The sequence below is a fragment of the Psammomys obesus genome, unplaced genomic scaffold, assembly GCF_907164565.1.
Source record: "Psammomys obesus unplaced genomic scaffold, mPsaObe1.curated_primary_1811, whole genome shotgun sequence".
NCBI lineage: Eukaryota > Metazoa > Chordata > Mammalia > Rodentia > Muridae > Psammomys > Psammomys obesus.
This window is the reverse complement of record NW_026596125.1, coordinates 7,435,907-7,462,626: the sequence shown is the minus strand read 5'-3', so window position 1 is coordinate 7,462,626 and position 26,720 is coordinate 7,435,907. Positions and strand designations below refer to the sequence as shown.

The 26,720-nt window shown below is 50.4% G+C and overlaps 1 protein-coding gene across 1 annotated transcript in view; it reads left to right on the top strand.

The window, feature by feature from the left end:
- Positions 1–4,230: 4,230 nt before the first annotated feature.
- The window catches only part of Col17a1 (collagen type XVII alpha 1 chain), a 37,537-nt gene continuing 15,047 nt past the window's right edge, over positions 4,231–26,720 (top strand). The window contains exons 1-29 of the mRNA XM_055591751.1: positions 4,231–4,282; positions 6,223–6,267; positions 7,144–7,248; positions 8,101–8,232; positions 9,198–9,245; positions 10,142–10,177; positions 11,167–11,214; positions 12,501–12,644; positions 13,866–14,024; positions 14,678–14,749; positions 15,534–15,605; positions 16,271–16,336; positions 16,755–16,757; positions 17,281–17,442; positions 17,815–17,895; positions 18,396–18,440; positions 19,208–19,423; positions 19,919–20,152; positions 20,495–20,524; positions 20,856–20,882; positions 21,687–21,713; positions 21,820–21,882; positions 22,407–22,511; positions 23,219–23,281; positions 23,849–23,884; positions 24,454–24,507; positions 24,750–24,785; positions 25,230–25,265; positions 25,907–25,969. Coding sequence (XP_055447726.1) covers positions 4,231–4,282; positions 6,223–6,267; positions 7,144–7,248; positions 8,101–8,232; positions 9,198–9,245; positions 10,142–10,177; positions 11,167–11,214; positions 12,501–12,644; positions 13,866–14,024; positions 14,678–14,749; positions 15,534–15,605; positions 16,271–16,336; positions 16,755–16,757; positions 17,281–17,442; positions 17,815–17,895; positions 18,396–18,440; positions 19,208–19,423; positions 19,919–20,152; positions 20,495–20,524; positions 20,856–20,882; positions 21,687–21,713; positions 21,820–21,882; positions 22,407–22,511; positions 23,219–23,281; positions 23,849–23,884; positions 24,454–24,507; positions 24,750–24,785; positions 25,230–25,265; positions 25,907–25,969 — 2,260 coding nt within the window. The remainder of the gene's footprint in view (positions 4,283–6,222; positions 6,268–7,143; positions 7,249–8,100; positions 8,233–9,197; positions 9,246–10,141; positions 10,178–11,166; positions 11,215–12,500; positions 12,645–13,865; positions 14,025–14,677; positions 14,750–15,533; positions 15,606–16,270; positions 16,337–16,754; positions 16,758–17,280; positions 17,443–17,814; positions 17,896–18,395; positions 18,441–19,207; positions 19,424–19,918; positions 20,153–20,494; positions 20,525–20,855; positions 20,883–21,686; positions 21,714–21,819; positions 21,883–22,406; positions 22,512–23,218; positions 23,282–23,848; positions 23,885–24,453; positions 24,508–24,749; positions 24,786–25,229; positions 25,266–25,906; positions 25,970–26,720) is intronic.

The following is a 26,720-nucleotide window of genomic DNA, read 5'->3' as shown; positions in this document are numbered from 1 at the left end:
AGCTAAACCCACAATGTGCACACCAGGGCTCTGCTTTTCCTGGCCCTGAACCTACTTGGCTCGTGTGTGCTGTCAGATAAGTGTGGCCAGGGCGTGATTTTCTCATTCTGTAGCAATTTCAATGTTGCTTTATTTTAAAACTTACAGTCTATGGAGATTGGAGTAACAAAGATATTAAAAAACACTTTTGATTCTTTAGCAGAATAGAAGCACTTGTTCCTAAGATTAAAAGCTAGAAATAAAAAACATTTATCCGAATTATTCTTCCATCTGTATCAAGAACGGGTGTTTTGGCTGCACAGTCGTGATGAACACCTTTAATCCCACCACTCGGGGGAGGCAGAGGCAGGAGGATCTCTGTGAGTTTGAGGCCAGTCTGGTCTACAGAGTGAGTTCCAGGACAGCCAAGGCGACACAGAGAAACTCTGTCTCAAAAAAAAAAAAAAAATGTGTGTTTCATGTATCATTAGAAGATAAGGTCAAGGCCATGGTTTGCTGTCAGTGGTTGGTCCTTCCTTGCATGTATGTTAGACCACATCGCTGTCCGAATAGTTTTAAGTGGATGTGACACAATTCAAATAAAACGTAAAAGAAACAAAAAGTTATCAAAGTAGAAAACTTTTTCAAATTTTGTCTTCATACATAAGAAAGTCACATGGGGATCATTTGCCTATTTCCCAAAATATAGTTATTGCCATGAAATAACTATAAAGCAGCTCCTAAGAACAGTGGGTGGGCATGTTCTTACTCACGGAGAAGCTAAAGCAGGTTGACCTCAGAGAAGGAGCGAGAATGGTGATTACCAGAGGCTGGGAAGTATAGGGGACGGGAAAAGACAGAGGCTGGCTAACAGTTGCCGAAACAGTCAGGTGAGAAGAGCTCGGTCTCGTGGTCCACAGCACAGGACCTCAGGAGGCTTGGCAGTGACTTATCATGTGTGCTGTGAAGAAAGGTTTGTAGGCATCAACACTCCGATAAAGGGCTTAAGGAGGTGGCAATGCTACTTACCCTGACTGGATCATTGCATATGTACCTGTACCTAATAATAATAACACACATTTATCATAACTTGAAAATAGATCTGAGAGCCAGGAGTGGTGGCACACACCTTTAACTCCAGCATTCAGGAGGCAGAATCAGGTGGGTCTCTCTGAGTTCAAGGCCAGCCAGGGCTACATAATGAGACCCTGTCTTAAAATAAGTGAATAAAAATAAACAAATATCAGGAAAAATTGTAGATGGAAATCAGTATAAGTTTAGAATTAAGAACTTAAATAACCCACTCTTCCTGGCCAGCTATGAAGCCCAAACATCTAGGAAGTTAAGAATTATGTTCGTTGACAAAGCTTCCATTAAGTGGTACTTGGGGAACTCCAGAGCACAGCCAAGGACTACCAGGAACAGCAGGCTCAGGCACGAACCCAGCTGAACTTTTACATTTTTAAGAAAAACCTACCAGTTCTTAGAATGACTCAAACAGAAGATCTGTCCAGTGGGACAGTCCTAGCCCAGGTGTGTGCCCACACCCATCATTCTCCATGAAATAATGAACTCCTGGAGAGTCTCCTATGTTTGATTTAAAATAATCCATCTCCAGCACATTCCTGCCATCTGCAACAGTCAGGAAGGACAAAGAAATGCACTGCTATCGCATACCCATGTGAGAAAGGCTCCATGCTAAGAGGGTGGGGTCTACCTGCCTGCGCAGGTTCTACCCACAATGCCCTTTCCACTGAGGAACTCAGTGCTGAGAAATGGCTCAAAACCAGGAACAGCAGGAAGCCACAGAGCGAGCTGTTTCTTTGTGCCTTAGGGAAGCTAAGGAGCGTGTGGCTTTTTGCTGTAGAAACTATAGAAGAAGGTGGTTTGTTGTTAGGATTTGGAGAGTAGGTGAAGGGCCTAGGAATGCCTATTATTGCCCTAAATACAAAACAAAACAGCAGAATGAACCACGTTAGCTCCTGGAGATTGGAATTCTCCTGAGCTATAATCCACCTGCCTTCATAGCTATCATATCATAGCTATCAGTCATAGTTACCACTCATGGAAGTATCAAAAACGATGCCTCGTACAAAGAGATCTCGACATTATAGTAAACCAGTAATTTCAGGGTCAATTTCATATTAGTTAAATACCAGCCAGTCATCGCCCTAACCAGCATCTGAGTGTACCGAAATGTTTAATCTCCTCAGATACCTCCTGGTTCGTAGCTAATGGTCAATTTAAGAATATGATGGTGATAGTTTTAAAAACTCAGCAGAGACCATCAGAGGTCCTGAGACTATTAATTCTTAGACTACGGATCTCAAAGAGGACACCCACCTTCACACAGACAGCATGCACAGTCCTAGAGGCTACAACCAGACTCCTGCCTGGTAACCAGCCAGCTCTGGTCTTTAATGAGGCTAGACTCCCTTATTAGGCTGTTTATAGAGCCATTCCTGTTAGCTCCAGGAAACATACTTGTAAAGACATTCTGTGGCATCTCAGATACAACTAAATTCTTTCCATGATGCCACATTACTTGTCTGGAGCTAAGTTTAAGAAACACCAATGAACAAGGAGTTGGCACATTCAGCCAGGCCCCGAAGCTAACTTTTGCCAGTCTTGGCTAATTCCACCAGGATGCTGAGCTGGTCCTATTTTGTCATGGTCTCATCAAGGAAGTCACCTCAGGCTACGTTATGACTTGCATAGATGAGACCTAGACATGTTTGCCTTTGTGGGTTCCTTCCTCCACTACAAACAAACAAACAAACAAAAACTCCTAAGAAAAATACAATCCAGACTAGACTATATTTATTTCCATTCTGATTTGTTTTTGTTATTGTTCTCTGTTTTGGGGTTTTGGTTTCTTGAGATAGGGTTTCTCTGTGTATTAATTCTTAGACTAAGCCTTTGGCTGTCCTGGAACTTTGTAGAGCAGGCTGGCCTCAAACTCACAGAGATCCGCCTGCCTCTGCCTCCCTGAGTGCTGGGATTACGGGCATGGACCACTGCACCCAGCTCATTCTGATTTTTTAAAAAATTAAAATAACTTTATGGTTCCACCTCAAAACACACACAGAGAGAGAGAGAAAGAGAGAGAGAGAGACAGAGAGAGAGAGAGCCACAAACAAGCAAACAAATCAGAACTATGTTGTGAGACTGAAAAGATGCCTCCTCAGTTAAGGGCACTGGCTTGCTCTTCCAGAGTGCCCAGGTTTGATTCCTAGCACCCACATGGCACCTCACAACCATCTTCAACTCCCATTTCAGGAGTCTGACACCCTCTTCTGGCCTCCGCAGGTTCCAGGCATGCATGTGGTACACAGACATACAGGCAGACAAAATATCCATACACAAAATTTAAAAAACAAAAAGCATGCTGTAGCTATCTGCTGTGCTGTTGTGCTTCTGTGTGCTTGTAAGTCTCTAGGGATGGCCTGTTCTAGGGTGCACACTTTGCAAACTGTAAAGACCTATGCAAGCACAGAATGTGATTTTTACCCATCAAGCACCGTTCTAACATTCAAACTCTAACACAGCTTGGAGGTCATATAGTCACATAATCCCACCTAGAACACAGAATACTCAAACGTGTATGTGCACAAATGGGTGTTTATTAAGGCAGGGTGTTTACTGAACACAGGGCTTGCCAATTCTAGCTAGTCAAACAAGCCAGCTGGTTCTGGGGATCCCTTGTCTCTGCTTCTGCCTCTCAGGTGCTGGGATTGCAAGCAGCCACCACACCTGCCCGGCTGTTCTGGGGACTCTAACCTCTCGTCCTTATGTTTGTCTCATAAGCATTTACTCCACAGAACCATCTCCCAGCCCTAGGACACAGAGCACCACAAGGCACATGAAAATGCACTAGTCAGTGCCACGGTGTCTCAGTACACACCTAGGCAAAAGATAGATGTCACAGTCAGACAAAGGTCAGGGTACTGGGGCTGCTGAAGCCTTGGATGCTCAGCAGAGGGCAGGCTGTCCTTCTAGATCCTAAAAGGAGGAGACTGTAAACGGAAACTATTGAATTTGTTAACAAGCAATGGCCAGAATGGGGGCAAGTGCCAGTACAAGATGGGTTTTGACTGCTCTGAAACGGGTTTTTGATTAACTTGAGTGTGTGAGTATGTGAGTGAGTGTGTGTGTGTGTGTGTGTGTGTGTGTGTGTGTGTGTGTGTGTGTGTCAGGTGGAGCCTAGACTTGCTAAAAGAAATGGCTTCTGTTCCTACAGGTGGCTATGGGATGGATGTGACCAAGAAAAACAAGCGAGATGGCACTGAAATCACTGAAAGAAGTAAGAGTGTTTGGATTTCTTTTACTCATAACTGTGTTAGCTCATCTGAAAGCAGAGACAATAATCCACTCATGTTCCAACACCGCCATCACTGTCTCCAAATACTTTCACAGACTCTACACCCTTTCCCATGAGCGTTCTTCTGGATCTTTACTTTCATTTACTTTCATGCTTTTATAATCAAATGAGTTCTGCATCTTGTTCCAGGATGAAAATTGCCATTTCTGGGCCCAGGAGTGTGGCTCAATGGTAGACTACCTTTCTAGACTTGGGTCACTATCCCCAGTACCACAGAAAATAAAAAGAGAAATGGAGAAAGGGAAGGAGGAAGGGCTGAGAGAAGTAGGGAAGGAGAGATGAAAGAAGAAAGAGAAAATAATTTTTCCTGTGTGTAGTTAGTTACCATGAGCAGAATTTTAATACTTGTGGTTTGATGACTGCCTAATTCTTGTGGTTTATTTAGCTCTGTCTCTACCTAGGGATATAGGGCAGCAGAAATCTAAAAGCATAATATCTTATGTCAGAGGCTGGGGCTAACAAGACACTGGTGTCCCCACCCAAATCTCCACTCAAGCTGGAAACCACATACACTTACTTCATGGAACTGTCCAAATGATAAATTCAGGGGTGTGTAAACAGTCTCACCAGCAATTCTAAATTAGGAAACGTTTTCATTTATTGTGTGACTTTCATTTATTTCCAACAACAACAAGAAAAAAATCTGGCTCCACAGACTTGGAACTTTAGGTTAGAGAATAATTGATTTTTATGTGTCAAAAGAACTCCGGAAGGTCTATACAGTGAGAGGTTACTGGGCACTCAAGGGCCATCGTTCCAATGGAGCCGCTGCACCTTCCTATGGAAAACCATCCCCTTTTATACCTGGCGTACCCTTTCCACTGCATCCTGTCACGCCGTGGTCTGGGAGGACAAGACGACAAATCAGAAGCATGTCCTGTGAAGGACAGAGGTGGGCGGACAGCGGGGCTGCACATGGCACAGAGTGACCTGAACCATCTCCTTCCACCCTGCTCTCCCTTCTTCCCCATGCACGCATGCGCTCCACACCAACACCTCCATACACATGTGCACATATATACGGAAAGCCCTCCTCCAAAGAAAGAAGCGACTCCCACCAGTTGCTGTGGTTTGCTCATGCGTGCTGTGACACACGTGAACTGACACACATAGTGGCCCAGCCGGGTGAGGCCTGAAAGAGGGAGAGGCAGTGTTAACGGCGACAGTCAGACAAAAAGTTGGTCCTGCTATGCTACTCCAGGAGAATGACTCCAGAGAAACAAGGTCCTGCTTCTGGCCGGTGTTTTCCCACACAGGTGACGCTGTTAGCGTCTGACTTGACACCAGAGAAACTGCAGGTAGTGTGGTGAAAGGGCACCTTTCTCAGAGTCTGCTCTCAGATTCGCGTATGACTCCTACCACAGACCTCCACAGCGATTTTCTTAGGCTGCGCTTCCTCTCCACACCTTCCACACTCACGCATGCCCGTGAGGGTCCCAGGATGAGTCACAGTACCCTAGAGGCCCCTCCGAATTCATCAGCTGGCCCAGGAGTTTGGGGGAAGGAACAGAGCAGAGATACTGCGTGTGGCTCTAAGAAAAAAGAGACTAGGCCTGCCTGCTTCAACCTGAAAGTGAGGCCTGGACCTGAGCAATCAGTGAGAGGCCTGGCTGCCATGACAACTCATTCTCCTAATCAATGGGTAACTAACTTCTTTAGGCATCAAAGAGAAATTTTATATTCTAGATGCATTAAGCCTCATTGCTATTGTTCATATTTTCAGATTTCTTGTCATAAGACACAGCTATTCAAAAACTCTTGCTGAGCCTAATGCTTAAACCTGTGGCAGACACCAGGCCCTGCCAAAAACCAGCAATGCCAGTACATGTCACGGCATCCCCTCTTTACTTTGTCTTTTCCAGTTGTCACGGAAACAGTAACTACCAGACTCACATCCTTACCACCAAGTAAGTATCTCTGTCTTTGTCAGTCTCCTGTGAAGGCACTACGCTGTGCTCTTGAACATGGGAGTTCACTTTCCCACTGAGAAAATCCGCTCTCTGAAATGTTCTTTTGCTAGCAGCTATGTGATGTGAATTTAAACACCACAACAGCTACCAGTTTGTGGTGTGGTGGAGCGCACAGCTTGCTTCAGTCTAATCTAAGGGCGTTCCCATCACTCCCTCTTGTTTATTCATAGTCACGCTCTCTGCTCCTCTGCTCTCCACAACCCCTCAGAACTCTGTCTGCTGTCTGTCTTCATGGGTTTGCTAATCTAGTCAGTAAAACACCAGAAATCCTACCCTCCAGGAGCACTCCACTTTTGTTCAGGAGTTCCTAAGGATTTGTCGGTGGATTCTAACAGCAGAGATCAAGTCCAAAGTCCCAGCACTATCCCTGGGCCCTCATGGGTTTTGGCATAGGGAGGACCCACCCATCTGTGGCCACAGCAGGGTGGCAGAAGCAAGTCAAAGTGTCATCCTGAGCCACCTCTAGTCCTTCCAGCACTCCTAGTGGCTGATGTGTCTGGGCCCTGATCGGGCATTCGAAAGAAGCAAAGCCCAGCAACGTTCACCTGAGATGGGGGAGCTTGCATCACTCAGCTGCCTCGGCTAATTTCTTGCTGAATGGCTTTCTGTGCTCCGCCAGAATGCTCTCATTCCACCAAGCATGATATTCATTCCAGATGTCTGTACTGAAAATAAGTAGGGGAAAGGGCAGCTTGGAATTTGGAGTGTGGTAAAGGAGAGCTCCCAGCCGGCAGGGTCCTGGTGAGAAAGGAGGGGAGGAAGAGGAGACCCTCTGACCTGGATCCACCTTGAGGCTGTCACCTGCTTTTGCAGAAGGGAGCACCAGCAATGGATACGCTAAGACAGGCTCTCTCGGTGGGGGGAGTCGGCTGGAGAAGCAAAGCCTGACTCATGGCAGCAGCGGTTACATCAACTCAAGTAAGCGGCCGCTGGTGTGGGGGCGGGATGGTGGATAGCGATGGGGAACAGTGAAAATCCACCAGCGGCAGTCAGAGTGCAAGGGGGACCATCACCCCGTCTGCCATTCATTCCACATCCCCCCCCACGAGTTACCCAAATGACAAGGGAAGGGAGGATTGACTCTCCAATCACCAGCCTTGAACACCTATGTAAAAATGGGTCCAATTTTCCTTAAATCTCCAGAACAGGTAACACTCATCGGTTCGGAAGCCCTCCAGGGGAGGTGGTTGCTCACACTGACTCTGTTTAAGCCACACCTTTTAGGAAAGTTTACAAGTGAGCACTGAGCCGCTCTGCTGAAGGCCTCTAAGGCAGGGTGCCCAGCCAGGCAAGCTCCCAACGAGAAAACAAAAGAAAGCAGAAGTATGGCAGAAACAGGCACACTCACATAGCCAACCCTGGAAGCCACTAAGTCCCCGTAGAGAAAATAAAAAGGAAACGTAAACTCAGAAGGGCCTGCCCAGCCACCTGTCTTCCAGCCCCGCTGAGCAGGGGCTAGTCCTCAAGAAAGCTACAGCATCCTTACCGTGTGTGTGTGTGTGTGTGTGTGTGTGTGTGTGTGTGTGTGTGTGTGCTTGTGTCTGTGTGTCTGTGTGCTTGTGTCTGTGTCTGTGTGTGTGTGTGTCTGTGTGCTTGTGTCTATGTGTGTGTGTGTGTGTGTATGTGTGTGTGTGTGTGTGTGTGTGGACATCCCTCTCACACACATCCATCTCAGTGTCTGCCCAGAAGGCAGCAGACTGAGTTTCAATGTAGTGGGATCATCTCCGGCGAGGCAGTGCCCTGAGGATTTATACTCTTTGCCAACGGCAGGTGGGAGCATCCGAGGCAGCGCGTCCACCTCCAGTTACCGGAGAGCTCACTCGCCAGCCTCTACCCTGCCCAACTCTCCAGGCTCCACTTTTGAAAGGAAAACGCACGTGACCCGCCATGGAACTTACGAAGGTATCTGCAGAAGAGAGCCGATCTCTTCCCGGTGTGACTTCCCTCGTCCTGTGCATGCCGGCTTCTTGGCCTCTCCTGTGTGTCGGCACTCCGCCCCATCTTTCTCCTCACTTCTTGATTTCCCTTGTGGACTCCCAGTACTGGAAGATTTATACATTCCTTTACGCGCATTCACGTATCTTCTCATTTTTTAATCCACTTCATCACTTTTCAGCTAGCATGTTATCGTGTTTTACACTGAATGACGTGCCTTGTGGATCTTGTCTTCAAGGTCCCAGAGTCTATAGACAATTGGAGATGACAGAGATAGCAGTAACACCGAGTAGACAGGGGTTACTACTTTCCACTAAGAGAATCAAGGATGTCTCTATGGAGGTGGTGGTACCTCAGCCTGGGCATCCTAGTGATACTCATAGATGGAAGGACAGCACAGTCCAGGGTGGGAAAGCGCTGGAGTACAGGACAGTCCAGGGCTAAAGATGGAGTGGGGGGCCCAGACTGTGCTAGAATTTGACTTTAGTCTCCACGTAAGAAGACACAGAGGTTTTTTGAGCCAAACAGTGGATCATATTTGAGCCCCAGAAAGCCATGGGTAGATGACAGGTTAAAAGGAAATCTTCAGTAGTCAAGAAGAGAGAAGTATGGGCTAGATTCAGTGGAGAAGGAAGGCCAGGAGGTGTGAGGTAAAAGTTGGTGGGCTTTGCGGTTGAGGAGCCATAAGGAGAACCTGGAACCAGCCATCCCCCTGGGGTTTCAACTGCAGACTGGGCTCGTGGTGGTGTCAGCAGCTGAAACAGGACACTCAGGAGAAGGCCCCTGCTTGGGTGAATTCCGCTTGAAGAACCTCCTGAAACCCTCCCAGCTACGGGGGTTCACGCTGCTGTAGCTGGCACCCCAACCCCTCCCACAGGAAGCCTTATGGAGAGCAGTAGCCATTTGTACTAAGTGTTCCATCTTCTCTCCAGGGAGCTCCAGCGGCAACTCTTCCCCTGAGTATCCGCGAAAGGAACTCGGTAAGTCCTCGGCTTTGTTTCTGGAGAAGTGCTTTAATGGGGCACTAAGAACAGGCCTGACTGGTGGGCTGTGGGGCAGGGGTTACCATGAGCCAAATGGATTCCTCTAAAAGAGTACGGCTCCTGTTGAGTTGCTTGCCCCTTCACTCTGAGGCATCTTAAGGAGACTGGCAGGATTGTTAACTTGCTCCCATTAGCATTTGCTCATGACACTCTTAAAATGGCAAGCTGCTTGCACAGGCTCATGCTAGGACACATAAGCCCCTGAAGGCTCAGAATAACTGTAGGGACTCTTCCTTCCACGGGCTTCACAGAGGACCAGCTACGGAGGGAGAACAGCAGGCACAGGGCACAAATGCCTGACGTCCTAGCGCCTCCTCTGTAACGCCCTTGCCAGGGCCACATCATACACCCGGGCCTCCCCAAGGGGTGTCTTCACTTGACTTTATGTCTTAGGTCTGTATTTGTAGACTCTCAATGTACAGATGAATCAAGGTCAGGGCCAGTGATTATGAAATGATTATAATTTTCTATATTTGCTTACACTAAAAAAACTAAGGCAGGCTTCAATAAGGAAAGATTTAGCAGTCTTTGGGTCCATTTGGCAATGTTTTCAGCTGGTCCAAATGTATCACACACACACACACACACACACACACACACACACACACACACCTCTAAACATTAGCTTGCTCGACATTTTTTTAGCTAAATCGCATTGAGATGTTGAAAAACATTATTTACACTTCAGCATCTGGGAATCATTTATTTAGCATCTGCTATATAGAAAACCCCCTGTCTGGATTTAGACACTGTGAAAATATCCCCAAGTGTCAAAAATATTCAGCACGGCATCTTTTATATATGCCTAAGACCACCATATTTCTCTTTCTCAGCATCTTCTGCAACCAGAGGACGAAGCCAAACACGGGGTGAGTACCATTACAAAATTCAGTTTCTTTTCACTCTGAGCAACTAGTACCTGGCGGCCTGGAGACAAGAAGCCGCACATACAAGAATAAGTAAGACATGGCATCTGCCTGAATGAGCCTAGAGTACTGACAAGAGCCTTGGCCAACTCCATGAGCATGGGAAGGGGCTACCTGCTAATGACCTAACCAGCTCCGTGAGCAGGGATCCGAAAAAGCAGTGACAATCTGAGCAATACAGACGCCACGTCTGTCCTTACAGCTGGCCTCCCAGACACACTTTCATTTGCCGTTATATGCCAAGACACGCAAAAGCCCCTCTTTTTCAAATTATTGCAAGGGACAGTTTTGTAAACTTGGCGTCCAGAGATGATAGAGGAGAGAAGGACCCTAGGAAGAGCCACCCTAGCAAAGCCCTGAGTGGCCACAGGAGCCTTGCGTCAGGGTGGGCAGAAGCAGAGTCCTTGGCAGGCTTGGCGTGTTCTTCCTGACCAGGTTAGGCTCCCATTGTGTCTCACTGTCATCAGGATCCCAAGTTCGAGCTACATCAGCCACTCACAGATTTAGAATGGTTGTTAAAAGACACCCACTCTCTACGTAAAGCTAATACTGTTAAGGCTTATGGGATTCCTGATCTGATGACTAAGTGAACCCTGGAGGCTTTCAAAATCTCCTTCCCGCCCCTACCTCAAGTGAGCTGAGAGGCAGAGCGCCAGCTAGGCGCTGACAGCTGTAAAGTGGGTGGCGATAAAGTGTCTTGGGGCTTCTTGGCTGAGCCTGGGATTTTCAGTCTCAGGTACCTACAAGTGCACAGTTGGCAAATGGAGTGGGAAATGGCCATCCCTTTTGTAGCAACACCTAGGTTTCCTGGTGAAGGACTCCGAAATCACAAAGTAGCCCAATGAGTCAGCCATGTTCTGCTCAGAAGTCAGGGTCCAGGACAGTGAGGCAGAGGCCTTCATCCTCGCTCTCTCTTCTCTCCCCTCATGCAGAGAGCGAAATTCGAGTTCGGCTGCAGAGTGCATCACCGTCCACCAGATGTAAGTGGTCACTGTCCTGCTACCATGAAAGGGGCCTGGGAAACCCCCAGAGTAAATCAGGACAGATGGAGCACAGTGCTGGGGAGTTAGGGGCTGGTGCTGTCCCTTCCCCCTCTCTCTCTCTCTCTCTCTCTCTCTCTCTCTCTCTCTCTGTGTGTGTGTGTGTGTGTGTGTGTGTGTGTGTGTGTGTGTTCAATCATCAAACATCCTTGAGGGTTTCCTGGGTGTGGGCCTCTGGGCTAGGGTCCGGAGCTAAGTTTCTGAGTAAGAAAGACATGGTCCTTGGTTAGTAGTTCAGAGTCTAATGGAGAAACTGGAAAGCCAGTCAACGCCCACAACTCAGTGTGAAAGAAAGCACACCCGGGGGTGATGAGACAGAGGGAAGGGAAGCCCTCCTATGCTAGGGGATCGGGGTAGGCTTGGAAGATGTAGCTGTCTGGAGACCGTCAAAGGGCAGTTCTCTATGGAGTTGCAATGAGAGAGTTCAGATGAGAGAAGATTTAGGAGTCGAAAATAAGGGTTTTAACTTCATCACCAAGGTGAGAGCTTCACACCTGGGTAGGATCTGACTCCAGGTCTAATGCTTCCTCACCAGAGTCCTTCAGGCTTTGAGATGTTGATCCCAGAGGAGGGGGCTTTCTGGAGAGAGAGGTGGGGCTTTTCCTGCACCTTCTGTCTATTAGTGTGCTTGTCTCCTGCTCATTGTCCTTGACACCGCTTCCTTCCTGTTTGCCACTCTGAGGGGACACAAGGACCAGGTTCTACTAGTTCACCTTGCTGCAAATAGTAGCAGCCCAGATAGAGCAGACACTAAAGCAGATGCAGCAAAGTGTTTAGGAGCGATAAACCTCAGATCCCTTTGTCACTGAAGCACACCAGCTCATCCAAGGCACCATGTTCAGAGGAAAGGCAATTAATTAATTGTTAAGCTGGCTTTTTAAAGAGCCTAGCCCCCTAACTTCCCAACCCCAGATGACAATGTCTTCCAGTCACAGTCACCCTTGTGGTGCCTTATGAAGTCAAATCAGAAAATCTCCCCCAAGGACTCAAAGCTCCTTGTGTGAAGCTCTGTATTTATGAGACTATTAAGTTGCAAACTGTCCGGTTGATAAAAGCTTTAAATTGGCAAAATTCAAAACTTATAAAGCTAATGGAAAGTGTCCCCATGTGTGAGGTAGATGCCCACCCCTCTGATATCAGAATGCCCTCATCGTTCCTTCCCTGGTCTTTGGCCCTGGGAAAGTGTCCTGGGGCTGATGGGAAGGAAAGTCTGGGTTTCTTTGCAGGGACAGAATTGGATGAGGTCAAGCGTTTGCTTAAGGGAAGCCGATCTGCAAGTGCCAGTCCCACCAGGAACACCTCTAACACACTTCCCATCCCCAAGAAAGGCACCGTAGAGACCAAAATGGTGACCGCAAGCTCCCACTCAGGTAAGCCTGGCAGCTCCAGTCTGCCATGGGAGCTTGGGGACAATGTGACAGATTATGCTGAAGGCCTTTCAGCTTTGCCAGCCCTGGAAAAGTAGTGAGCGTCTGCCATTCCACACAGTGAATGTTTGGGCGGGGTTTTCTTATCCACCTGGTCAGCTGTATTCTAAGGATGTGGTACCTGGCTCTACATCCTTGAGATTCTCCCCAGCAGGTTCTGAAAGTCCTTAAAATGTTGCCAGGTTCCCCAAGAAACAAGAGGAAAGTTGTAGTATTCTCATCAATGAAGTATTTCTCCTATGCCTACTCTGTGTCAAGATCTGAGGAAAAGCTCTAGACAAGAGAAGTCTAGCCAATGCCCTGGTGGAGAGGAGTGTCTCTGGAGAGCTAAACAGGATACCAAGAGGCTAGGGTCACATGGGATGAGAAGACAGCCTTATGGAGTGTGTGTCTTCCATGAGGGAAATACTTCTTCAGATGACAGAAAGAGAAGTTAGCAGAGCCACGGACAGAGATGAGCAAAGAAATCACATCTTCTGTGGATGAAGATTTCCTACTGTTTCTGGGAAAGTCTTGACACCATGACCTTCCTTGTGTGACTTCCCTATAAAGCCAAGCCTCCTTCATGTTAGCAATGGTGTGACCAGTAACAGGCAGAAATGGCATCAGATTTGAAGAGGCATAAAAAGTCCTGCCAGGGACAGAGTGCCTTTGGACCTGGCTGGCTCACAGAGGCACCTTAATGAGGATCTACGCAAGAAGGCTGCTCTGTTCAAGAAGTTATTATTACCTGAACACTCCTTTGTCGGATGCATACCCCACATTTGCAAGGGTGCCTAGAAGTAGCTCCTGACTGAACTACCCCTTGGCATCTTTGAAAATAGGAAAGCAGTAAGGGTTGTCCCCATTGGTGGGGACAGACCACCATGTTAAAAAAAAAAAAAACTTATAAGACCCAATGAGTGACACTAAAGGAAAATTAATTTCAAATTTCACCAGGAACTGGCAAGAATTTTGTGATCTAAGAGATCAAGTCTTGACATCAGTCAAAAGGAGAATGACTCAGTACCTCATTCTGTCCTGAACTGGGCGGGGGGGTCCCGAGATATGGGACCTTCAGTGCTAAACTCAGGGAAGCTTCAGGAGGACAAGCAACCAAGTTCCCCAGCGGGAAAGGGTCCCCTCTCCCTCAGCAGTGAAGTGTGTGTGTGTTTCTGTTTCCAGTATCAGGGACCTACGACGCGACAATACTGGACACCAACCTTCCCCAGCACATGTGGTCCTCCACCTTGCCTGCAGGGTCCTCCATGGGGACCTATCACAACAACGCGACGACCCAAAGCTCCTCTCTGCTCAACACCAACGCCTACTCTGCAGGATCAGGTAGGTGGAGGACACACACAGACACACACACACACACACAGCTTCTCACTCGAAGGCAGGCAGGACAGCGGCAGCTCCACCCTGCTCACGAAGGTTTCCCTCAGTGTGTACCAGCCCCAGCACCTCCTGGGAAGGGATTTTTATGGCCTAATGTCTCAAGCACTTCCCAATGGAAAGGCATTCGTTTCAACATAGTCAGCTAGATTTCAACTAGACTTTAGAAGGTGTTTTTTATAGAATGAACATTCAAAACAGCGTATCAGAGGAAACACAATGGAAAAGAACAAAATGCCTCGTATCAATGAGTGTGAATTGATTGTGGGAATCTCGAACAATTCAACTAAACTTCTGAGATCCCACTCTATGAAATGGGGCCACCAACAAGGGAGCCATTAACTGGACCCTCTTGTCTACTCCACGGCTGGCCATCCAAAATCACCTCTGGCTACGACCAAAGGTGCCGTAGATTGGTATTCAGTTCTCTGCATCAAAGAGAGAGAATTGAATATTAAGGTTTTCTTTTTGTTCTAACAACAAACATGTAACAGAACATTTGAGCCAGATCCCAGCATTTCTTCTGACACATCCCAAGTATCTGAGCTTCTGCCTTGCCCTGAGCCTTGCTCTCACCTGCCTTCTCCCTCCCACTGTAGTCTTTGGAGTGCCAAATAACATGGCGTCCTGCACGCCTACGCTGCACCCTGGGCTCAGCAGCTGCTCTTCAGGTCAGTGCTGCCACCTTGTCACCTTTTCCTCTTACGCTATTGTTATGTAGTGTGAGCGAGTGTTTTGCATGTGTGGGTGTTTGCTCACCACAAGTGTGATATGCCTGTGGGGGGCAGAAGAGGGCTTTGGGTCCCCTGGAACTGGAGCTTCTGTATATCAGCACTGGGAGTCACACCAGTTAAGGCAATGCAGACAATCTGCCACAGGCCACAGTCCCTCACCAAGAATCTTCCCAGGTCATTCTAGGCCATGTCAGGTAGTTAAGTCAACAACACAACCCTTGGTGTCAAAACCAGGGCAAGGATTTAGCAAAGTGTGGTAGCACATGTCTTTAATCCCAGAACTCCAGAGGCAGAGGCAGGCAGATACTGGAGTTCAAGACCCTACTGATCTATGTAGTGAGTTCCAGGGCTATGTAGAGATATGCTGTCCCCAAAGGAAGTCTTCAAATAAAGCTCAGTGGGTTTTTTTGTTTTGTTTTGTTTTGTTTTTTACTGTGTCCCACCCAGGCCATTGTCCCTGTGCAGACCTAAGGGTTAGAGCAGGGGAAGGGGAGTGGGGACCCTCAGCTCCTACATCCGACTGGCTTACTCCCTGTTCAGAGTAGACTGTGCAACCCAGAGGAAGCAAGAGAATCCTGTGAAACAACAGGAATTAAGTGAATCTGTGAAGAGTAAAGTAGCAGCAGTTTTCGTGAAAATGGTCTAGGGGCTCCAGGAGGCTTCCAGCATCCAGAGGGCATCCCAACTCATGGTTCTCACGTGTTCTCCATTTCTCTCACAGTGTTTGGCATGCAGAACAATCTGGCCCCCAGCTCTTCTGTCCTTTCCCATGGCACAACCACCTCTTCTACAGGTGGGTAGCGTAAATTCGGAGCTTAGGGACTTAGATACTACAGCCCACAACATACCTTTCACAAACAGCCAAAAGGACCAGTAGGCCTCTCCTGCCAATGAAACAGCCCCCTCTCCCAGCCTAGAGATGCCAACGCTCACCGCTCGCTGTCTCCGATGTGAGTTAAATGCACAGCGAGCCTGTAGGTCCAGCACTGTGACTTCTAGTTCCCACGGTCTCTTAGCCCAGGCAGGGCAGTGGTCTCTAACCTCACAGCTCACCCTTCCGCAGCCCACTGCCACTTCAAAGAACTTGATGCTTGTTTTGCCGATGTGCCAAACGGGGCCGTTGCCCCTCTGTGCAGAGCAGGAGAAGGGGTGTGGGGCCACTTAGCTCCTGCCTCCAACTTGCCTACACCTTGGTTGGAGTACAACTTCCAAGCCACATGAAGCAATAAGACAATCCTGTTAAACAACGGGAATTAAGATAATTTGTGAAGAGTAAGGTTTAAGAAGACTTCCTGAAAGAAGGGCTTAAGAACTAGAAAAGGACGCAGGAAATAAAGACCCCCCACAACTGGAGAGAGTTGATTTCATGTGATTCCTCTCAGCTGATCAGACTGTTCCAGAGCCGCAGAGGCCACCTTCCCACATTGGCCCGGCTCATTGATGCCTTCTCTCTTGCAGCATATGGTGTGAAGAAAAACGTGTCCCAGCCGCCCACTGTCACCAGCACTGGTGTGTCGACTTCTGGTAAGTGTTGTTACTGATTTCTAGGGCCGAGGCTGGCGCCCGGGGAGAGGCGCCCTACTGTGACACACGGTGTCCTGGAAGAGAGGCTAGAACCTGTGGGTGGTCTGAGACCCACAAGTGCAACTCACCCCAAAGGTCTCACGGATGTCTCCAGAGAAGAGCATCCTCTGAACCTACCTTGGTCTTCCTCACCCTCCACACCTGCCTCCTGCCTGTTACACTCCAGCCAGCACCCTCACTGCTCTCTAGAAAATCTTTATCAACTTGGGTTCGCCTCATGCAATGAGCCTCATGCCACCATTATGTAGATTCCGGTGTGTCTCCTTCTAAACAGCAATTCATTCATTGAAAACAAAAATGTACTGAGCACCAATTTAGTATCAGACAGGCAGTTTGGTTTTCCAGGTGTCAAGGGAAGCAGGTGGACAAGACAGGACAGAATCGTGGTGAGAGCAAGACAATGCCAGGAGAGGAAGCATACGACAAACACAGAGACAAAGCAGGCCAGACAGCTACCGAGAATGACCTGATTCCTAAGCAAACAAGTGATGTGGTAGGCATGGAGTCTCTGTGTTAGAGTGCAGAGCGTTAGGGAGTGGGCAGCAAAGGCCTCGCCAAGATGGTAACACAAATCTGTCAGGTTAGCTTAAGGGGGGCTGGTGAAGGAGACTTCTGCAAGGTCAGGAAAGATCCTGTGTCTACAGGTAGGGAAGTAGCCCTACAGACCGGTCACCCAGCACTGCTGACGTTGGCCTAATGTCGGGATGGCCAGACCTAGCTGGCAGGGTCCCCAAGATGCTCCGTAGCACTGTGGAAAAGACCAGTGGACCCCAGCCACACTAGTGAACCTCCTTTCCTTTCTCTTCCCCCTTCCTCTTCGTGCCCTCCCTTTCCTTCCTTCTGGCATCCTTTCCTTCCCCCTCACCCACTTCTGTCCTCTACAGCCTGCACCACCAGCGTCCAGAGTGACGACCTCTTGCATAAAGACTGCAAGTTCCTGATTCTGGAGAAAGACAACGTACCAGCCAAGAAGGAGATGGAGCTCTTGATCATGACCAAGGACAGTGGGAAGGTCTTCACCGCCTCCCCCGCCAGCATCTCTTCAAGTACGCAAAACATGGTTGGCATAGGCATCATAGTTGGAGTGGACTTCAGAAGGGCAGATAGCGCGCATGTGCCTGGGGAGGCCTGGGGTTGGGCCGCAATGCCCTTACAGGGTATTTTGAGCAGATTTAGTCATCAAATCATGGTGATGTTATTTTGATGGAAAAATACCCGCCTGGACCTGCCTTGAATGCAGATAAGCCAGGAAACCAGGGAGCTCCCACAGGGAGTCTGTGGGCAAAGGGAGTCTAACCACAGCACTGGTGGAGGAGATTAACCCGGGAAACCTGGCCTCGCTTCCCACCAGGCTAAGCTCGGTCTTCCCAGGGAGTGTGGGAGAGGGTGGACCAGATTATCACTGGTTCTGTGCACAGCTTCTTTTTCAGAAGACACCCTGAAGAAAGAGAAGCAGGCAGCCTACGCTGCGGACACCTGCCTAAAGGCAGACGTGAACGGTAAGACGAGCTGACCCTGCAAAGCCAACTTCAGCAAGGCCGCGCCTCCTTTCTTTGTCTTCTGGGACCATGCGGCTCAACGTGGGGTCTGCTGGCAGCACCCAGCAGGGCTAGGAACATAGAGCCCAACCCTCCCCAGGCTTCCTGGGTGGGAAGCTGAAGCTTTAATGCGGGCGTGAACACGTGTGTGTAGGTGTTCGTGTGTGTGCGTACATGTGGGGGAGGTCATTGTGTGGGGTACGTGTGTGTGTCACTGTGTGGGTGTACGTGTGTGTGGGTCACCGTGGGAGTGTGCGTGGGGGGGCACCGCGTGGGTGTGTACTACATGGGGTTTCATACGTGCGGGATGCACTGTGAGGTGCAGGGGGGACACGTGTGGGGGTCACCGTGGGGGTGTGCATGTGGGGGGTCACTGCATGGGGTTTCCTATGTTGTGGGGGTGCACTTGTATGTGATTCCAGCCCTCACATTCAGCTCCAAACTTCTGTATGTACTTTCAGGAGACCTAACTACCGTGTCCACGAAGGGCAAGGCCATCTCCGCAGGTGAGGGAGAGTGGAGGGGTCTGAGGGGCTGGCCCTGGTGAGGGGGATGGATGAGGGCCCTTGCCTGGAGCCAGGGCACACACGAGCTACCCAGATCTGGCCTCCTAAAGGCCTGGAAGGAAGAAGGAGAGAAAATAGGAGTGGGGGCTGGAGAGATGGCTCAGTGGTTAAGAGCACTGTTTGCTCTTCCAGAGGTCCTGAGTCCAATTCCCAGCAACCACACGGTGGCTCATGGCCATCTGCATAGGGAGCTGGTGTCCTCTTCTGGCGTGCGGGTGTACGTGCAGACAGAGCACTCATATACATACAATAACTATGTGTTTTCAAGTTGGTGGTACTAAGGGTAACTCCGGGCACTGTGGGAACCACAGCGAGCTGTGACAGAGAGGCCTGACGACCAGAGCGCATAGGTTACACAGGCATTGTGGCAGATGCCGGTGGCACTCAGCCCTAGAGATGTTCTAAACCCTAGGCGGTGGGCTGCGTCCTCCGCTGAGTAAGGATCTTGTTTCATTCCATTCCATAACCGTTTTCTGAAGCAGGTCATCTTTGAACCTCACTTTGTAAAGCGTCACACACACTCACAGGGTCTCACACTGACAGTTGGCTGCCTGGGGTTTTCAGACTTCCTGTCCAGCCAGATCCCTGTGTTCATGAAAAGCCACACATAGACTCAAATCCTCCTCGCCCTCCCCACATCACCAGTTTTGAAGGGAGCCAGGCCAGGAACCTCCTGAATTCAATTCACCCTCCCTGTTTCTTCCCAGAAAACCACAGCTATGACCAAGGTGGTGGCGGTGGTGGAGGCAAAGGCGGCGTGGGTGCTGGCGGCAGCAGCGGCGCTGGTGTCAGGGGCGGAGCGTGGGGGGGCGCACCTGCCTGGTGCCCCTGTGGCTCCTGCTGCAGCTGGTGGAAGTGGCTGCTAGGCCTGCTGCTCACCTGGCTGCTGCTGTTGGGTCTGCTCTTCGGCCTCATTGCTCTAGGTAGGTGCCAAGGCCACCGAGCCCAAAGTCCCCAGCCCCTTCTCTTCCTGGGGATGGGAAACCACGGGTGGTGCTGCGTGTTGGAGGCCAAGTAGCTGGAGATTGCAGATGTAAGCCCAGTTATCCCTACAGAGGGGAAACAGCCCCTCCTGGCACCTGAATCAAGTCTAGAGGTCACTGTGCAGGGCTCTGGGAACCTAAAGTCCTGGCCCCACCCCAAGGCCCCTTTTATAAGGCCACTGCCCTGTGGTCTCTCTGCCTTTACCCAGCCTGAGCAATTCCATCTCTTTCCCTGGCATCAATTTCCACCTTCCAGAGGAAGGGGAACCAGCTTTGTACTCAGCTTGGGTGGTGACAAAGCCAGGTATCCTTGAAACTCAGGAGAATGTTGGCTGCTATTAGCCATAAGGATTGTCTCTGAAATATGTGAAGAAGCCCCCCAGATGCAGGGCCCCAGAGCAGTCCTCACTGATGGCCCACGTGTGTCTGTCACAGCGGAGGAGGTGAGGAAGCTGAAAGCCCGGGTGGATGAGCTAGAAAAGACCAGGGTGCTGTACCATGAAGACAAGACGGAGAGAAGTAGCAAGGACCGCCTCCACGGTGATGCACCCAGCCTGGGACCTGGCCTAGGTGCAGGGCCTGGCTTAGGAAAAGCTGGGCTGGATGACTATAGCCAGGAGGCCATCTGGCTGTTCGTAAGGAACAAGCTGATGACAGAGCAGGAAAACGGTGAGAACAGACCGGGAACAAGGCCGGCTAGCCCAGAACTTTGGGTCTAGGGAGCCTTATACCTGTCCTGGGAACACTACACAGCCTCTCCCCGACTCCCTTCCTATCCCTCCAACACCCTAAGAGACCAGAGGGAGCTGGGCTGGGATCCCATTTCACTGCTGGGAAAACCAAGTCCAGGAGAGAATTGGTTAAGATCATTGGAACACCATGGGGGTGGGGGAGTGAATGTGTATTTCTAATGACAAGCATTTGCCTCTTCCCACCATCCATCCTATTTGTGTGTGTCTGTGCACCTGGGTGTTTGTGTGTAACTGACCCAAGGTTTACTCTTTCTTGTAGGAAATCTCAGAGGAAACCCTGGTCCAAAAGGTATTGGAGTGGCCCGAGCCTTTCCCTGCTCTCAGTCCTGCAGGGGAGGCATGTTCCCCTGGGATTGGAATCCTTTCCCTTTGTCCAAATGGGAAGCACATATACCTTCTAATTGTGTATCTGTCTGAAGTTTGATTTGACTCTGCTGTCAGACATCACAGTAGGGTTGGGAGTCTAGGCCCCACGCAGGAGAAACCTAGTGGTCTGTGCCTGGGTGTCTGTGACAGGGCTGGTGGGACCCAGCCCCTCATGTTGATTTGTGGCTCACACGGGTGAGAAAGCAGCTCTTGGTTATTATACTGTCTCACAGTATCTGGCTTTCTGGTTTTAGGTGACATGGGAAGTCAAGGCCCTAAAGGTAACTATTCCAAAAACAATTTACCTTAAACATTGGGGAGATGGGGTGAGCAGTTAAAGCAAGCAGATAACCCCTCAGGCTGAGAAAAAAGCAGTTCAGCAAGACGTAGTCCGTGCATGCTGGAAAAGGAGGCTTCCAATCCCGTTGCCCCTCACTGGACACAAAGCAGCCTTCTTTGCCTCGTTTCACTGAGAGTCTCACCAGCTCTAGTGTGGGGAGGAACTACCCACAGACTCTGGGCCCCTCTCGGAGTCTCCGATTAAGTGGATGTGGATGAGCCCAGGAACCTTTTGTCACCCCAAGGGACTCTGCGCCCAGGGGTGCCTTCCATAAGAAGCACCATTCCAGCTGAGAGACCTGCCTCTCTCCCGACTCCATCCTAACTTACTTCCCAGGCAGGAATGGGCTTCCTCCCTTTGCCACCTCCCCTCCTGTTTAACTTCTCCATGGTCCCACACACTGCCAGCCTCAGCACACACAGCCTGGATCCCTACATGAATCTACCTCCCAGGACCCGTAGGCCTACATTCCTCCTGACCGTGCTTCAGATGGTGGTTCTGGAGTCCCTCGCTGGATGTGGCAGATGATGTACTCCCGAGCGCATCTAAGCTTGAGAAAACATCAATTTTTCACTATAATTATGTCCCAGACAACTCCTGGGGCCTAATGATACAAGAATGTATTTGTAGTTTTAGCAATTAGAATTTAACTGGATATATCTGCTCCCTGAAAGCCCCATGTGAATCCTGCTAATGGCTCCTTAGGGGAACAGGCCAGGTCTGATGTCTCCGTTTGTTCCCACAGGAGACCGAGGCCTTCCTGGGATTCCAGGTGTGTAAGCTGCAGCAATCTCCCGTGCTGTTGGTTTGGGCATAATCAGTCCTAGCTGTCAACCTCCAGAGGAAACAAAGGCTGAGGTCTTCTTTTATATCCACAGGTATCCCCGGGCCCCTGGGCCACCCTGGCCCAGAAGGACCAAAGGGACAAAAAGGCAGCATTGGTGAGAGACTCCTTCTCTGTTCACTTGTTTCCTCCTTGCTCTTTTCTTAAGGGTTTATTAAGTAGATCCTGTTTTAGAAGACAGCAGTGACTTCAGCAGAGAAGGATGAGGAGTTAATTGGGAACTGAAGAGGGAGAGGGCACCACGTGTGTAAGACCCAGGTGCACATTCTGAGCAGAGGGGCCAGCTAGGGCCAAATCCCCAAAAACAGATTCGAAGAATACCAGGTGGATGAAAGCTAAAGAGGCAGAAGTGGCCAAGGGCAGCAAGCCACGTGGGGCCTTGAGGCAAGGCCAGCATAAAGATGCCTTTTCCTCCCAGTGAACTGAGAAGCAGCTGCAGATTTGAGGCGGAGGTAGGATGTCATGTACTCACAGGTCATGCTGGTCCTGGGTTGAGCAAGCAAGAGGAAGAGGGACAACAGCAGCCTAGAAGAGGCTCTGGGCCACCGTTCTGCTGAGGAGAGGCCTCTATGGGCTATGGCATGGGACCCTAACTGTGAGGTTTGTCATTCCCATCTTCAGGAGATCCTGGCATGGAAGGACCCATAGGCCAGAGAGGACTAGCAGGCCCCATGGGCCCTCGTGGCGAACCTGGGCCTCCCGGGTCTGGAGAGAAAGGAGACAGAGGTAAGAGGTGCCACGCCCAACGAGAGGACTAACTGCCTCCGTCCTTCCACCTGCAGCTCCCCCTTGTGGCAGCATTGGCTGAGCACTTGCTGAGGTGGATGGTGGGAGCATGATCCTAAACCCTGTGGAGACAGTGACTAATGAGACAGGCTACTGGAGTCTGACCCAGAGCTAAAAACAGGCTGTGGCTTGGGGACTTACCCAGAGAGACCTTCCCGGAGAGGATGAGGAGCAAAGCCAGGTCAAGGTGAAGAGCAAAGAGCAGGAGAGCTGGGAGCGCAACCAAGTGTGGGGTGAAGCTGTCGCCTTCCAGCGCTTTCCAGCGCCTTCCAGCGCCTTCCAGCCTTTGGGGCGGGGACTCGGCAGGACAAAAGGCAGACCGCCTGTGGGTCAGAAGCATAGAGCTTCATGGGCTGAGGAGGTTTTCAGGGCAGCTCCTCCAACCATGAGACGGGTGTCATGGCAAACTGAGAAGGGCACTTGGGGCGGGGGGAGGTTGCTCGGGTAGAGTCACTATGGAGCCTCTGGTATATTTGTTGAGTGCTTTCTAGGACTTCATGGAGGGTGTTGCTGATGAGTGGCCTTACCATGAGAGATACCAAATGGTCCCTGGTCCATTGGCAGAGTGGGAAGCCTTCCTTCCAAACGTGACTGCCAGGGCATGGGGGGGGGCACTTTCTCAACATATTTCTTCCATTTCTTCTCAGGGATTGCTGGAGAACAAGGTCCTCGGGGCCTTCCTGGTGTCCCAGGTTCTGTGGGTCCCAGAGGTATGTCTGGAGGGCCAACCCAATGTGGCAGGGAGGGGCCACATTCAGAGAAGCAGGTCCCAGGCTCCCCAAGAGCACTGGTTGGTAGCCCCAGATCTAATCAAGATGTCCACAAGTGTTCCTCCACAAAGGAGTGCTGGGTGTCAAGGCTGTGGCCACAGTTTTGGCCTTATGGCAGGGCTTGGGACAGATTCCTGTTTCTGTTGAGTGGCTGCATTATGTGATGTCTAAGAAATTGGATGGATCATACCAGAAAGCAGATGTTCTCCTGCTTTGACTCGGACCGAAACACACACACATGAAATGCAGCAAGCGCTTGATGCCCGGCTGCAGCCTCTCCTCTCCACCCCTGATCGAGACTCAGTATCCTAGGGAGAAGCGAAGGTCTCTGGACCCTGCCAAGCTGTGGCCTCTACAGCTAGGGTCACAGCTGGACCCTCTGGTACTGTCCTGGCAAGGACCAACACAGCCCTTAGAATGAGCTCCTTGCACCCACCCTTCACTCTGGGGTCAGTTGCCCTGGCCAGTTCTTGGCCTTCTAACGATTGTCTCTGTTATGTTGCTCAGGTCCCAGTGGCTCTCCTGGTCCCCAGGGCCCCTCAGGTCAGTGTGCTGCTCTTGTAAATATGCATTGCTTCTGTGGTAAAGAAAGGAGTGTTAAGGGGCAAAAACAAACATTTTTAAAACAAAAAAAGCGATTATAGAGACAGCCTCCCAGACATACGAAAGTCCATAGTAGAGTCTGTGGCTGAGCTTGGGTGTCCTGGTAGGCCCTGTCCAAATCACTTCTGGGCTGGTGTCACACGCAAGACCTCCCAGCAGCTTCACCAATAGGAAGCTCCCTCCTGCCTCTATGTTGTGTCCCATATATGGACTGATAAGCCATCTTGCTACCCCGAGAGCTGGACCCAGGATCCCTGTCAGAATCCTTTAGAGCATTCTAATGCCTGAGCCTGCTGACTGGCAGGGACCAGAGTGGGCAGGAGCATGGGGAGATGAGGGAATCTGTGGGAGCAGCCCCTGACTTCTGCTTCAGGGTGTATAAGCATGTGTGTGTGTGTGTGTGTGTGTGTGTGTGTGTGTGTGTGTGCGCGCGCGCACAACTGTGCACGTGTGCCTGTCCCTTCCAAAGATTGGACGCTCCTCTATCTACATGTTTTCTCGTTGGGCAGGCTCTATGGGTCCCCAAGGGCCCCGAGGTGAAGTGGGACTTCCTGGTGTCAAAGGTAAGTAAGCTAGGAGAAGGGACAAGGAGGAAAAGCACTCTGTGGAGACCACTCATCCAAGAAGGAGGTCTGGGGGTTCAGGGTTCAGAGAGGGTCTGGTGGACATGACCCACAAGCTACCAACGCAAGGCAGGTGGGGTGAAACCAGTATTGGGGGGAAGCTGCCTTCAGAGACAGACATTGACCCTGCTCGGTCATCCTCCACAGGGCTTTCTACAATAAGGTGTCTGTCTCCCTTGCAGGTGACAAAGGACTCATGGGACCACCAGGACCCAAAGGTATACTGCTCCCCTTGCTGCTCTGTCATCATCGTGGTCTGCTCTGTCCCTAGGCACAAGTCACAGCCTGTGTGGAGAGCCCAAGAGCACATGTGACTCTGGCTCCGGGGCTCTGGGAGCTGAGAGTTCATTCTTCCCCAGCTTCTCAGGGAAACTGAGGCACAAAGAGGGGAAACAAAGTGCCCACACCACATAGTGGGCTTCGTGATGGTGAGGAGGCGCATTCTGAGGTGTCTGCCCAGGACACCTACATACACCACAGCAGGGGGTGTGGGGAATCCGTTTGTGGGTGGATCATCTCCTCCAGCTTCATCTAAGCACTGACTCACCAGGGTCCTGCTGCAGGAACACTGCAGGCCTCCATGTCATGAGGGGAGCTGGCTTTCCTTGCTCATAACTCAGGGTTCCTCCCTGACCTCTGTGTGTGTGTGGTTTTTTTTTTAGGTGACCAGGGTGAGAAAGGACCCAGAGGCCTCACAGGTCAGTCCTACCCAGGAATTTAACCCGCTCATGACCTCTTAAAATCTAGCAGTCCCCAGACAGGGGACAAATACAGGAGGATGAGACCGAATTTCTGTCTCAGAACCCTCAAAGCACTTACAATCTAAGAAAAGCCCCGACAGAGAACAAATACCTGGAGGACAGAGGCTAAGCATGTGTCTAAATGCAATCCATTTAGCTACAGACGGCGTCTGTTTGGTCCAGAGGCTCTAGCTGGCTTGGGTTCTCTGGGGGACGCTGGCTGGGAAAATTAAGAAGCCGTTCCCAAAGCAGCGGGATGTGTGCACCGCTAGCCCTCTCCGCTGCTCACCTGCCAACTGCACGGGAAAAGGAAGCTAAAAGTAATAACGCTTTGACCGCAGAGGGTAGCTTGCTCTCTCTAAGGAAGTCAGACTCATACACGTGGCCCTCAGATCGGCAAGGTTTCTGGGTCAGTCCCAGCCTGCTGTTTATGAAGTGGAGGGGTAGGTGGTTCCGACCTCAGTGGCAAAGCAGAGGTCGTCGCTCTTAGATCCTCCCGGGGGGAGGGGGGGTGGAGGACACAGGCACACGCATGTTCCTAGTGGTGGAAGGTCGCCTACCTTGTTAGCCTCCAGCGGCCGGTCCTTTGTTCTTTGCAGGGGAGCCTGGCATTCGAGGTTTGCCTGGAGCTGTAGGCGAACCTGGAACCAAAGGCGCGACGGGTAAGTGTCCAAAGGCAGATGACAGTCTGAGCTGCACCTCCTTCCTGGGGCTCTCTAGATGCAGTTTTCTGGAAAATTCTCACTGTTCTGGAATAGGCATGTCCCTTCTTCCCTGGCTACTTCCTGTCCACCAAGGACTGACAAGGGTTGAGGTTCTGTGGTACTCCACTGCAGGGATAGCTTCAAAGCCAGATCCAGGCTTTTGACTAGCTGAGGTGCCTAGGCCAAGACAGGGAAGCTCCAGGGAGCTTGGCCTCAGCCTTGAGTCTCACAGAAGCTCAAGCCCCACCAGTGGAGATGTGACACTCTCATTACCACTCACTAACTAAGCATTAATGAGTGCCTGCTGTATGCAGGACAAGCTACTGGGAGGTGGCATGCTTCCCCTCCTGGAGCTACAACAAAGCTTGTGAGTGGTGACAGGGGCCAGGAGAGATTGTTTGCGGCCTGGAGGACCAAGGAAGGGGCATTTCAGACATTCCTAAGAAGTTAGAAAGCACTTAATCATGACCGCTTTGGGAAACTATCCATGCAGACGTGCCAGCGGTGTGGCTACTGAGGCAAGTCCTACAGCGGCCCCACTTTAGAAGGAGGTTAGGAATATGCTTAGAGCAGAGGCAACAAGGACCTGGAGGACCTTCACTTCCAGACACTGCTAGGCTGGTGCACTGGGAGCAGGGTGAGCCCGGACCATTCCCAGCAGGGAAGTGCTGCCCTGGGAGGAGCTGCAGGAAGGAGGCCGAGTCAGGGG